The sequence below is a fragment of the Tetrahymena thermophila genome (genome assembly GCF_000189635.1).
Source record: "Tetrahymena thermophila SB210 genomic scaffold scf_8253815, whole genome shotgun sequence".
Classification (NCBI taxonomy): domain Eukaryota; phylum Ciliophora; class Oligohymenophorea; order Hymenostomatida; family Tetrahymenidae; genus Tetrahymena; species Tetrahymena thermophila.
The window spans coordinates 164721-177195 of record NW_002475926.1 but is presented as its reverse complement, the minus strand read 5'-3'; the positions used below and the strand labels follow the sequence as shown (position 1 = coordinate 177195).

The 12475-nt window shown below is 22.6% G+C and overlaps 5 protein-coding genes across 5 annotated transcripts; 2 read left to right on the top strand and 3 right to left on the bottom strand. All coding sequences in view use genetic code 6, as the record gives it.

Moving 5' to 3' along the window:
• Window positions 1-83: 83 nt before the first annotated feature.
• Window positions 84-2118, bottom strand: TTHERM_00497290 (Ibr domain protein; the record flags this gene model as incomplete). The annotated part of the gene is made up of 2 exons (XM_001027918.4): window positions 84-546; window positions 794-2118. The coding sequence occupies 2 exons, from the start codon at window positions 2116-2118 to the stop codon at window positions 84-86; spliced, it is 1788 nt and encodes a 595-aa protein (XP_001027918.4).
• Window positions 2119-2950: 832 nt separating this feature from the next.
• TTHERM_00497280 (oxidoreductase, short chain dehydrogenase/reductase family protein) lies at window positions 2951-3854 on the bottom strand (the record flags this gene model as incomplete). The annotated part of the gene is made up of 2 exons (XM_001027917.3): window positions 2951-3085; window positions 3135-3854. 2 exons carry the CDS (start codon window positions 3852-3854, stop codon window positions 2951-2953), a joined length of 855 nt encoding a protein of 284 aa, XP_001027917.2.
• An 865-nt stretch (window positions 3855-4719) lies between these two features.
• TTHERM_000497279 (oxidoreductase, short chain dehydrogenase/reductase family protein) lies at window positions 4720-5195 on the bottom strand (the record flags this gene model as incomplete). The annotated part of the gene is made up of 2 exons (XM_012801047.1): window positions 4720-4930; window positions 5053-5195. The coding sequence occupies 2 exons, from the start codon at window positions 5193-5195 to the stop codon at window positions 4720-4722; spliced, it is 354 nt and encodes a 117-aa protein (XP_012656501.1).
• A 1163-nt stretch (window positions 5196-6358) lies between these two features.
• TTHERM_00497270 (ADP-ribosylation factor family protein) lies at window positions 6359-7692 on the top strand (the record flags this gene model as incomplete). The annotated part of the gene is made up of 9 exons (XM_001027916.4): window positions 6359-6523; window positions 6585-6651; window positions 6730-6765; window positions 6824-6885; window positions 6961-7090; window positions 7150-7241; window positions 7304-7395; window positions 7454-7604; window positions 7660-7692. The coding sequence occupies 9 exons, from the start codon at window positions 6359-6361 to the stop codon at window positions 7690-7692; spliced, it is 828 nt and encodes a 275-aa protein (XP_001027916.3).
• A 1204-nt stretch (window positions 7693-8896) lies between these two features.
• TTHERM_00497260 (tetratricopeptide repeat protein) lies at window positions 8897-12301 on the top strand (the record flags this gene model as incomplete). The annotated part of the gene is made up of 7 exons (XM_001027915.1): window positions 8897-9622; window positions 9875-10422; window positions 10528-10825; window positions 10888-11458; window positions 11511-11746; window positions 11806-11886; window positions 11939-12301. 7 exons carry the CDS (start codon window positions 8897-8899, stop codon window positions 12299-12301), a joined length of 2823 nt encoding a protein of 940 aa, XP_001027915.1.
• Between the last annotated feature and the right edge of the window lie 174 nt (window positions 12302-12475).

Below are 12475 nucleotides of genomic sequence, written 5' to 3'. Positions count from 1 at the left end.
AATATATTAAAATTTACTTAATTATAATACAGACAGAGCTGATAAGTAATTCATTTGTGATTAAGAGAGAATTAATTGCATTTTCAAGCTAAATCCTCAATTTAAATTCCTAAATTTTTGATAATCTAATTTTTCATTAACTTTTATTTAGATTTGTCTATTTATTATTTCTTTTCCTTTCTTCTTTGATAAAAATAGATAATTAAACCTGGTATTAGACAAATAAAAAATAATGCATCTGCTATAGGTTAGACAATTAAACCTGCAATGAAAATTAATGGGTAAATTATAATTTTAACACATGTTTTTTAGTAGTATAATTATCTGTGACAAAGATTAACAAAGTAAATAGGGACAGTTAAGATCATTAAAAAAGGAAAAATTAGAATACATAACAGTAGTATCAATAGTTTATAAAGTGCTAGCTTCCATCCTACCAAGGATCTAAATTGTAGAGAAGCACATCCAAAAGGGTTCAAAGAGAAAAAATGAATTCTATCATATCGATTACCACAAAGCCAACACCATTCATATCCACAAACTTTACTTTTTAATTTTTATAAAAAAATGTTAAATTCTTTTCATTTTTAGTTGTTTTTTTCTTTAATTTAATTTATTGGTTTAAAAAACAGCAATTAAATTTTCATAAAATCTCATAAATATTTTTATTTTATAAATGAATTATTATTTCTCTGTCTCTATTAAAAAAGCTATGGATTTGATTAAAACTAAAAATAGATTTAACGTTTTATTTTTTAAATTTAATTTTTTAAATATTGATAGATTGATTTACCATGTCATGTGATTGCATCCAGATATTTTAGCAACAACTGTTTTGCAAATTTCGCACCTTTAGACATCAGAGCTATCTTCCCATTTTTTGATTTCTTTTCGAAAAACTGAATTGCATGAACCTTTATGATATTCTCGATTGCATTCAGTGCATATAAGAGATTGACACTAAGTGCATTACTCTTTTCTTTTGTATCCTTTATTTAATTTGATTGATTAACCACACTTAACATTTGGACACCACCTCATTAATGGGTCTAGCTATAGTAGTTAATCAAGTAGAAATTATCTATATTTTGTAAAAGTAGACCTATCAAGAATTTTTTATATAAACTTGTATGTTAATTTTTCGCTACAGTGAGGGCAAGAAAGATTTAAAACTTTTCCTTCTTTAATACTTTCTTTTAAAAATATTTAAAAGCATGATTAACAAATATCATGATACTGCCCTTCAAAATAAATTATATCCTTTAATTCCATATCTTCATAGCATATTTAACATTGTTTATCTGTTTTAGGTTAAAGTTTTCTAAGTCTTCTTGCATTTTAATAATCTTCTATATCAACATTTATAAATTATGTAATCCCTTAGCTATTTTCTCGTATAAAGTTAATTTGTTATGTTGATTCTAAAATTTTATTTTCATCAGAAAGACGAAAATAAGTAGAAAAGCTATCAATTTATTTATCATTTTCATTGACTTAAGAGGTGAGAATATATTAATGTTCATTTTATAATTAGTTGCATTCTTTGCATAGTTCAATCTTTTATGAAACTCCAAACGATTAGAATGGTTTAAAATGATTATCTTCTTAGAAGGCATGCAGTTTAATATCAGGATTTTGATCTAAAAATTCAAACACATCCTATAAAGCAGCAGCTTTACTGCTATCAGTAATTATGACAGCCTCTTCTAAACGGTATCCAAACTCGACCAAACTGAATATAAGTTCGATTTAGCTTTTGTTTATTTCTATTGCTTATTCTTATAAATTGGCTTCAAGTGTGATAGTTTTAGTTTATTACTTTTCATACAAATCTAAGCTATCTCTGATGAATAACCTCTTTTAAGCAAAATCTTTTTAATCTTAATAGTAAGATTCATCAAAATTTCTTTCTTAATTATCATTCTATTGCTAGTAGATACCAAGTTTTTAAATTCTATTTTGATTATCTTAAATATTATTTAAAATGCGAAATAATTATTCCTCATTTTATTGCATTTGTAGTTATTAATAGCCTGCTTCATCTTATACATCTTATTCATCCAATAAAGGATGAAGCAAAGGTAATTTTAGAGAATCTACATCTTGCTATCTTTCCATTTTATATAAACTTAAAATATTTCTATTTTGTAAATTTCAAAAATAACTTGAAATTAATTATTCCAAATTCTAACTTTTTTGTGTTGAAATAGATCAAATTCTAATAAATATATTTTGTTTATTTGTTTATTGGTTCATCCAATAAAATCTTTATAGCTATTTTTTAAATTTTGACATCTCTGTAAATCACATACAAAAAATAATAATAGCCAAATTTAAATAAATATTAACAAATATTAAAGCCTTACTATCATTTTTATATAATAGTATTGTAATATTAATAAAGAAGTAAAATAATTCAATTTTTTTGATATAATTGTATTTTCTTACTTATAATATATGATTATTATTTATCAATAACTAAATATTTTTACATATGCAAGCTCTCAATTTTTTTATAAAAGAAAATTTTATAAAAGACTATTTGATATTATTATTGAATCTATTTCAAGCTAACATTTTTTATAGAAATATTTTTATAATTTTTGTCAATTTTAAAAAATTCTGTTTTGTTAATTTTAATTTTAAAATAGTCCTATGATATTTATTGGTTACATATAAAAAAATAAAGATTAAGCATAACTTTTGTAAGTAAATATTAAAATATTAATTAAAAAATAAAATTATTTTTATGAATTGTCTCAATTTTGGTAAAAGTTGTATCTTATATTAACTTTACTTTAAGAACGAAAGAAAATAAATAAATAAATATATTAATTATATTATAATTTGATATTAATAAAACTATTAAAAATAATTAATAATAGTTTTTTTCACTATTCATTTAAATTATAATTTAATTAATCTATTAAATAAATAATGTTTCTACTAATCAGTAATCTATTTCTTTCATCTTTTCAATAAATTTAAATGATAATTTATTTCTTCCATATGGTAATTTTGTTATTAAATCCGCTAAAAAAGGACCAGATTACTCAATGGTTTCTTCTGCAAATTCTCCGCCCATCTATTTAAATTATTAGAATTATTGCTTAAAAATATATTAAATTCTTTACATCTGTTTTCACCCAGCCAGGACTAATAGCGTACATTGATTGGTTAGGTTCAAGGATTTTAGGTCCAACAATTCTACAATACGAATTAAGAAGAGCCTTAGATGTATGATATGAAGAATTACAAAACATTGTTGTATCATTTTAGTTAGCATTATTTATGTAATTCTATGCTGCTTAGATTAAATCTTATTCATTTAGATTATGGTTGCTAAGGAATTGTTTTCCTTTCTCGCCTTAGTATTAAAGAATTCCAAGATTGCTACTCATCATTAGTATCTTTCCATCCTGAGAGAGGTTAGGAAGAAGACACTTTGTTAGCTCAATAGTACCAAAAAAATTGGTTTACATTGTCCATCTAGCATTTTCTTAGTCAGGTTTCTTTTGTAAGTTATAATCATCCAACTACTTGTTTACTACTCCAGCATTGTTAAAAAGAACGTCATACCTATCAAAATTGTTTTAAAACCAATTACTGAATTACTTAATGCTCTTACTATCAGCCACATCTAATCTTTAAACTTCTATTTAGCATTTTTGCTTTTATTTCTAAATGTTCTACAGTATTTCCTCTTAAGCAAGTGAAACTTAATCAACATTTCTGCCTGTCATGATTACATGGTAAAATTAACTGAATTCGCTTTGAGCTAAATATTGTACTATTGCTTTTCCAAGCCCTCTATTACTACCTGTTATTATAGCTATTCTCTTTTAATGGCTCATAAATATATTTATTGGTTATTAAATTAATTAAAATATAAAAGATATCTTTAGTAGATTACGAATTCAAAATATTATTTTAAAACACAAAGTAAAAATCTAAATTGAAATAAATTCATTTTCTTTCAATAAAATTATTTATATCAATCAGTCTTGATTTGCTATTTTAGAAAAAACTAATTCAAATAAATATTTTTTTTTAAATTTAATACAAAAATATTTATTGCAATTATTACGAAATTATCCTGTCTAGTCAACTCAATTATTACTTTTATAAATTGATTTTAAAAGATAAAAGCTAAATAAGGCTCTAGATTTGTGAAGTAAAAATAAAAGAGAAATAAAATGATTTAAAATAAATAAATTCTTTATATTTTTAAATAAATAAATTTGAAGCAATTTAAATCTTAAATATATTTTTAAAAATAAGTAATTGGATATTTAGTTAATATTAAAAAAAAATATTATACCTATTTTATAATTTTATTTTTTGTCATTCCTTAATTGCTATTTCATATATTCTAAATTGAGAAATTTGCAAGTTTTTGAGTACTTTAAAATAACTACTAAATTATTAAAGAAAAAAGCAATCTAAGCTAAAATTTACTTCATAATTTTTTTTTTTTGAATAATAAAAGAAATCAATGAATGAAATACCTAATATGGATTATTTAAATATGCGCAAAATGTTTTTGATTAATTTTAAAAAATATTTTAGAAATAATTTAGTAATATAAAATTATTAAGAGTAGATAAACTAAAAAAATAAAATTTCTTTTTAACTTAATACTCTAATTCTATTAAACAATAAAAAATTTTATTACAAATATACTAATTTCATCATTAAAATAATTAAACTACCATAATTTCAAGCATCTTTAAGATATTTATCCCTTAAACTGTCCTTTTTACTCTAATTCGAGCTATTTTCCAGAGATTAATTAGGATCTTCCTTGTTATTATACTTTTTTAATAATTCCTTGAGATAGATGTCTTCAATTGATGATCTATTGGCTTGATCAGGCAATTTAAGATTACTTTATTAGTTTGTGAAAGCATTATCAGTTTAACCTATCAAGCTATGAATGAAAAATAATATGAGAAGTTATTCTTTAATTTTTGAAATTTTAATAGTAAAATAGTATTTTGTTTCAATCATTTGACCTCAGTCTGATAAAATAAAATAGCTAAAATTTTATACCTTTATTAGTTTGATTAATTAACCAAATATTCTTGTTTTAAGGGCTAATTCTACTGTTACTACGGAAATAGAGAAAATTTCTAAGAGTTACATTATTATTCAATGTGATTTTTTTATAAGCCACAGTTTTTGCAATATGTCATTAGCTTAGATCTATTTACTAGATTAAATGTTTTATTTTATTCTTTTCTTCAAGTGAACTTTTAATTTTTAAAATTTTATTATATTTTATAATTATTGACCGAAATTGTGTTTAATTTTCGATTTTATTCAGTAGAAGGTTTTCAAATCTAATAGAATTAGGAAAAAGAAATAAAATACTTTTAACTCATTAATTATAATTCATTTTGTATTCAGAATTAATTAGATAACAGAAAATATTTTTTTTTCTTAAAAATAGTTCAAAAAAACACAATAAATCATATAAAGCTACTAAAAACACATTTTTTTGATACTTTCCAGCACTTAACTAGAACCATTTAAATTGGAAAAACCTTCTAAAATTTAATTTAAATATAGTATAATTTATTATTAAGAAAAGTCAAAAAATTTTCGTTATTAAATAGACTTTATAATAAAAGGCAAAAGTATTCTAAATATTTTATTATTGTTCCTTGCTAATTTCAAAATACTATTTAGATTTTTAAATTTCTGTTATTAGGTGTATATTATTTTCAATGATTTAATAGATTTTCAATTAAATAAGACTTTTATTTTTAAACTTCTATTCCTTTATATCATTAAATGTGTTTTTTTTTAAAGAAATAGACAGATTGAGGTTAAATATTCTACAAAATAATTTAATAAAAATATTAAAAAAATTAATTCTCATGAGATAGATTATCATGAATTTTCTTTCAATTGGCAAAAATTAATATATTAATTAACAATAGTTTAAAATGTCTTTATTTTCATAGTAATTCTTGGTTATTAAATTATTTTTCTTAATTATTTGAAATGAGATATAAAAATTTTTGACATTTTAAGGTTTAAAAAGTAATTTCATTTTTTTATTGATATAAAACTAATTTTGATTGATAAATATTTTAATAGAATATTTAATTTGGATATAAAATTTAATCGGAAATATTCTAAGACAATTTAATTTGATTAATATACTTTTAACATCAGAATATTTACTTAAATTGATTAAAAAAGTAAACAAATATTCGATTTAAATATGAATAAAAACATTTTATCTCTGAATTTGTTTTTTTGAAAAAAAAATTTTTAACTAAATAGAAGAAATTAATAAATTAATTAAAATTGAGCTTTTTAAACAACCAATATTGTTGAAGCTTTATTTATGTTTTTTTATTATTTATTATATGGAAATAATTTATTTATATTAAACAACTTATAAAGTTAAAAATATATCTAATAGAATAAAAAAATATTATAATTAATTAAATAATATAACAAAAAGAAGGTTATTAACTTAAAAATCAATCAATAATCGTTACCTTTAGCGGTATATAAAAACTTTAATCTAATTAAATTTTGATTTAGTTAAAACTGTAATTAAAAAATAGGATTGGTATATATCGAGATTAATGGATAACGAAGATTATCATTTCAAATTTAGATTTGTTATTTTAGGTAGATTTAATATTTATTTTATTATTAAGTTATTGCACAAGTTAATATTATTTTAATCTATCAATATAACTAATTTAGGAGATAAGTCAGTAGGCAAAACTTCACTCCTGGAGTGTAATTTAGCTATTATTATATAATTTAATGATTAATCTCAAATGAATTTATCTTAAAGCAATAACATAAAATTACGGGAAAATTATGGAATAAGAGCAAAGCGATGAATTAAATATGAAGGTTTGATACAATTTTATTTTGCTAATTTTTGTTTTAGAATATTTGCTACAAAATTTATTATTTATTTATTATTAGACTGTAGGATACATGGATGTTGATAAGCTTTTCAAAATAGCTTATTGGGAAATACCAGGATAATAGCGCAATTAAGATTATTTTTATAGGTACTGCTTAGGTGCATCAGCTGCTATATATATGTTTGATGGTGAGCTAAAATATTTTTATTCAGTTTTAGTTATTTTTAAAATGCAAAAATCATAATAGTTTCAAGAAGGTAAACATTTGAAAGAATAGAAACTTGGATTTAAGAGAGTGAAAAATGTGAAATACCCGTTAGAATATTAATTGGAAATAAAGTAAATATCCTAAAAATGCACCTAGTTGATTTATATTATAATAAAAAACATTTATTACATAGGTAGATTTATATGCTAATACAAAAGGCGCTGTTTCAAAGAGTGAAGCTGTGGGATTGGCAAAAAAATATGGAATGGAATATTTTGAAACATGGTAAGAATAAGCTTATAAAATAAATCTATTTTTAATAATAATATTTAATTGTAAATAGTTCAATTGGTGATACATCTATTTCCTTAGTTTATGATTACTTATTTACTACTATTGTTGATTCTATCCCTAACCCTCCTACTCCTCAATCACTTGTTGGCAAGGGAATTCTACTTGGTAAAAGACTGCTCAACTCTTCAAAATATTAGTTAGTATGCATTAATTTGAAATAGCAATCAAACAAAATATTTTTTATAATAAAAATAGGCCTTGTGTGATATTGCATCTTTATATGAGTGAAAATTATTTTTAAATAATTATAAAATAAAATCTTTTTAATATATTTTATTTATTTGGTACTAAATTATTCAGCATAGTGATTATTAATAATGCTATCTAAAATAAAAATAATTTATAAGTTAGCGAGTTAGTCTTTTATAATTGAATTTTTTTTAAAAATCTTCTAATCAGTCATTAAGTTTTAAATTATCAGTTTGTTTTTAAAATATTAAAATATTAATTCTTCAAATAAAAAATCAATAAATTTATTTTTTAATACTAATTTAAATATCTTCAGCAATAATTAGAAATGAAAGAAATCATTTATAATTTATCTAATATTTTTTTTTTAAATGAAGTAAAAGAAAAAAAAATAGTGAAAATTAAAATATTTTTCTTTTGAATTAAATTAATTTAAAGTACTTTTTTATTAAATGTTTTAAAAGTATTTGTTTTTAAACTCAAAAATTATTAAAAAAAAATTATGAGAAATATAAAAGATTATTTATCTTTTTTAAGATTAACAAGAGAAAATATTAAAAGTTAACAAAAATTATTTCTTTTATTTTACAATACAAAAGCTTTAAACGTTAAAATATCAATTAAAATTTTTTTAAAATTGAAAGAATTTGAAATATTATTAAGCTTGATAAGTAAAATGAATCATAAATAGTTTAATGATTTCATTTTAAGTATGTAAAAACAAATTATATTAATTCAAATTGTTTTCTTGTAAACATATTTAATTTTTAATATATTTTAAAATGGCAGTTTTAAAAGAATAAATGGTAAATCAATCAATCAATGAATTAAAAATTAAAAAATTGAAAATATAAATGGAAATAACTAAATAAATAAATATTTAAATAAGTAAATCAATCAATTCAGTTTTAATAATGAATGTTTATTAAAAAATAAAGATAAATTGTATGAAATAAAATGGATATTTATGAATATGATTTATGAGTATTGGTAAAGCTATTAATTAATTAATTAATTAATATATAAATTTGAAACAAAAAAAAAACTTATATCGTTTGTATAATAAATTAAATAAAGTCACTCAACTTTATAATTTGATTAGTTAACAATATCTCAATACTTTGCAAAATCAAAGAAAGTTGTACATTTTTCAAAAACAGTATCTTTGAAATAGCCTTAAAGGAGTAGCATATTAAATAATTCATTAAAAGGAAAAAATTGATAAAGTATTAGTATTTAGTGGATGACAGAGCCTAATCCAAAGTTATTATCACTTTTAGAAAAAATAAATAATCCTATTGAGAGTTTGAATCTTTCAATTAAGGTTCATGGTGTTTATGGATTTCCTGAGGAATGGAAAACAACAGATGATTTGAATCCTAATCTTTTTACTTACTAAACTAAATTTTTAGGGTTAGATATATTAGAAGGAAAAATAGTACCTAGATAGCTGACTGAAAAAGAAATTAAAGAAGCTGAAGAAGCAGCCGCTGCTAAGAGCAAAAAGCCTGTTAAACCTGATCCTAAGCATTAACCCCCTCCTGAGCCTGTTCTAACTCCTGAGGAGCAAGAAGCTTTAAGACTTAAAAAAGAATAGGAAGAAGAAGAAGAGCGCAGACGCCAAGCAGAATGGGATGCCTTGGATGAAAAAGAAAAAAATTTCAGAACTCTAGAAGATAAGCACAAGCATCCATGGGTTAATTATGAAAAAGCAGAAGGAACTTAGTTAAAAGAAGGTGAACAATTAGTTATTCTAGAAGAAAGAGTTTATGATGAAAAGGGAGAATATATTTACTTTACAAAGCTCCCTACATTAACAGAAGAAGAATTAGTCAAGGCAAGAAAATAAAAAAACAAAAACCTCAATGTCAATGATCTTAATTAAGTTTAAATGAGGGCTTGGGTCGATTTAAGCGACTTTGAAGTCCCTGGTACCGTAGAAGTTGTAAAGCGTTGCTATTTGGAACAGGTAAACTAAATATTCAAGCTAAATAAATAAAAACTATAATTTTATTACAAAAACATAATAATATGTTAATAGAAGTTACTTAAAGCTTTTCTAAATAGTTTCAAATTTAAATATAAATCTCAATCTATCTATTTATTTATTTAAGAATATAAAATAAGATATAAATATTAAGTTAAAATGAAACTTATTATTTGCATTTTAAGTCAAAATTATTTTAATTTAGCATCATTTTTTCTATTTGATTTAAAATAGATTTTAACACCTGAAACTCCTGCTGAAATACCAAGACCTAACTTAGAAAAAACTTACATAAAAATAACTATTTCAATGGACAGGGCAATATCACCATTAGTTGAAGAAGTATTACCCACAATTAGAGATTTAATTCCTAGACCTCCTCCTATTCCCCAATAGCCACCAAGTAAATAATGTATCTCTGAATTTAAATCAGAATTAGTGCTAGCTATGGAATCTCTAGCTTTAGAATACTTTTAATTTAGCAATTAAAATTTCAGCAATAATAACAATGAAAAAAAGTAAGCCTTTACAGTTTAAAAGGCTCAAGAGGCATAAGCCAGAAAGGAGCAATTCTTGTTCCACTTTAATAAAGATGGAAAATATAAAGTCCTTAAAGAGAGACTCAAAAAATCTATTGTTAAAATATGCAGAGACAAATTTTAAAAGAGTGGATCAATAACAGGTATTACAACTGATCAGAGGGATTAATTTTATTCAGAATTATATGTTTTCTTGATGGAATAAACAAGATAGACTCTTAGTGATTTAGTTTCTTCAAAAAGGTATTTTTTATTTTTATGATTTCTAAATAAAACAATTTTATTGAATTATATTAATATATATTTTTATTTCTATATTGAAAATTTTAATTGAAAACATTTAAATAGAGAAGAGTTACATGAGGATATTGTTACAACATACGAATAAAGCTAAAAAGAAAGAGACAGAATTTTATAGAATATCACAAAAGAATCTGAAAAGGATAAACTAATACGTTTAGCTACAGATTATGAAATTTTGAATTAAATTGATTTGGCTGAGAAGAATTTTAAAAATCTCATCTAATTAAATAAAAGAGAACCAACTTCATATTTCGCTTACACTAAATTTTTACTTAGAAATAAGAATTTAAGTAAGGCAGAGGAAATGCTTGAAAAGGCTCTTATTTTTGATGTAGAAAACAAGGTAGATTAATTGATTAATTTTTATTTTTCAGTTATATAAATAATTAATATATATATTTTAAGGAATATTAAATTTTGATGGCATGTTTGCTTTTGAGAAGAAATAGATATAAGGAATCTTTATTGATTTTAAGAGGACTGGTTGAAAAAAATCCAACTAGTATCTTATATAATATACTTATTTCTTTCGCCTACTTAAAATTCACCAATGAAACTAAACTTGCTGAAAAGTATAAGAGAATAGCTGAAAGAATATTCCTAAGAAATCAAGGACTTCTTCAATCTAAGGCAAACCATAAAAAGCATCCTAATCCATTTGAAGTGCCTAGTTTCAAGCCTATTTAAAACGAGGCCGAAATGAATAAAGGACCCCAACTTAATAACGAATAATGGAATGAAATTTATGTAGAACTAATTGATTTCTTCTCAAAAAATAACCTCTTTGAGCTGGTTGAAAAGTGCTTAGATCTAGTCTTCGATTTAAATACTTACAAGAATGACTTGATTTAATGTTAGATTTAATAGTTCAAAGGAAACTATGACGAATGTTTAAATATTGTAAACAGAATCATTGAAAGCAATAAAAATAGTTATGAAGTGTTAATGATTAAGGCTAATATCTGTTATTTATCTAGTAAAACTCTAAAATTTAAAGAAATTAACTAATTTATTTTATTATTTAACAGATAAATTATATGAATGCGAAGAAACTTTCTTAAGGGCTCTTAAAATAAAAAATCAAAAGTAGTAAGCTTAACATAACGTGACCATTTATCTCAGACTCGGCTATATTTACTTGTATAGAAAATCATGGGGAGACGCAAAAGCAATCTTTGCTAGGTCTGTTGAAAGCAAGTCTAACTCAAGCTTGGCTTGGCTTGGTTTAGGTATTTCCTGTTTAAGAATAGGAGAGCTAAAAGAAGTAAATATCATTTAGTGAGTTGATTAATTTTTCATTTATTAATTATTAAATGTAAATAGGCTGAAGAAGCACTTTCTTAAGCAAATATATATGATCCCTTCAATGGAGATACTTGGGGATATTTAGCTTTATTATGCCTTGTAATTTCAATTTTCAGTTTAATAAATATTCAAATCTGCTTTTTTAATTTAGATACAGCCTGGTAGATTCACTCAAGCCAACCAATCATTAAGAGAGTTATTTAAGACCGAAGTAGCAGATTTTGGTTTACTAGAAGAATTAGGTGATGAATTAGCAAAAATTGGATATAACGAAACAGCTGAAAAACTCTATTTAAAAATTTTCGAAGTTTCTGATTAAAAATAAGTTATTTCAAGCTACGGTGAAATTAATTTGAAATTAGGTAAGATTTACACATCATTAAAGAAATATCAAGAAGCATTGCACTGTTTTGAAGAAGCTCAAAGCAATATTGAAGGAGAGAGTGCGAAAAGTGAGATTAAAATGCTTATTGATAATGCTAAGTATTATGCGTCGCGCTAAAATTATGAGTGAAAAAAATAATAATGATTTATTTATTAAAATTATAAATTCGTAGTTGTTAATGAATATGAGTAAAATTAATTAACTAGCTAAAGATTAAATAAGATTTTAAAATATAAATAAATACATTCATTTATATATTTATTCAATCATTAAACTACATGTTCATAGTTTTATTGATTTGAG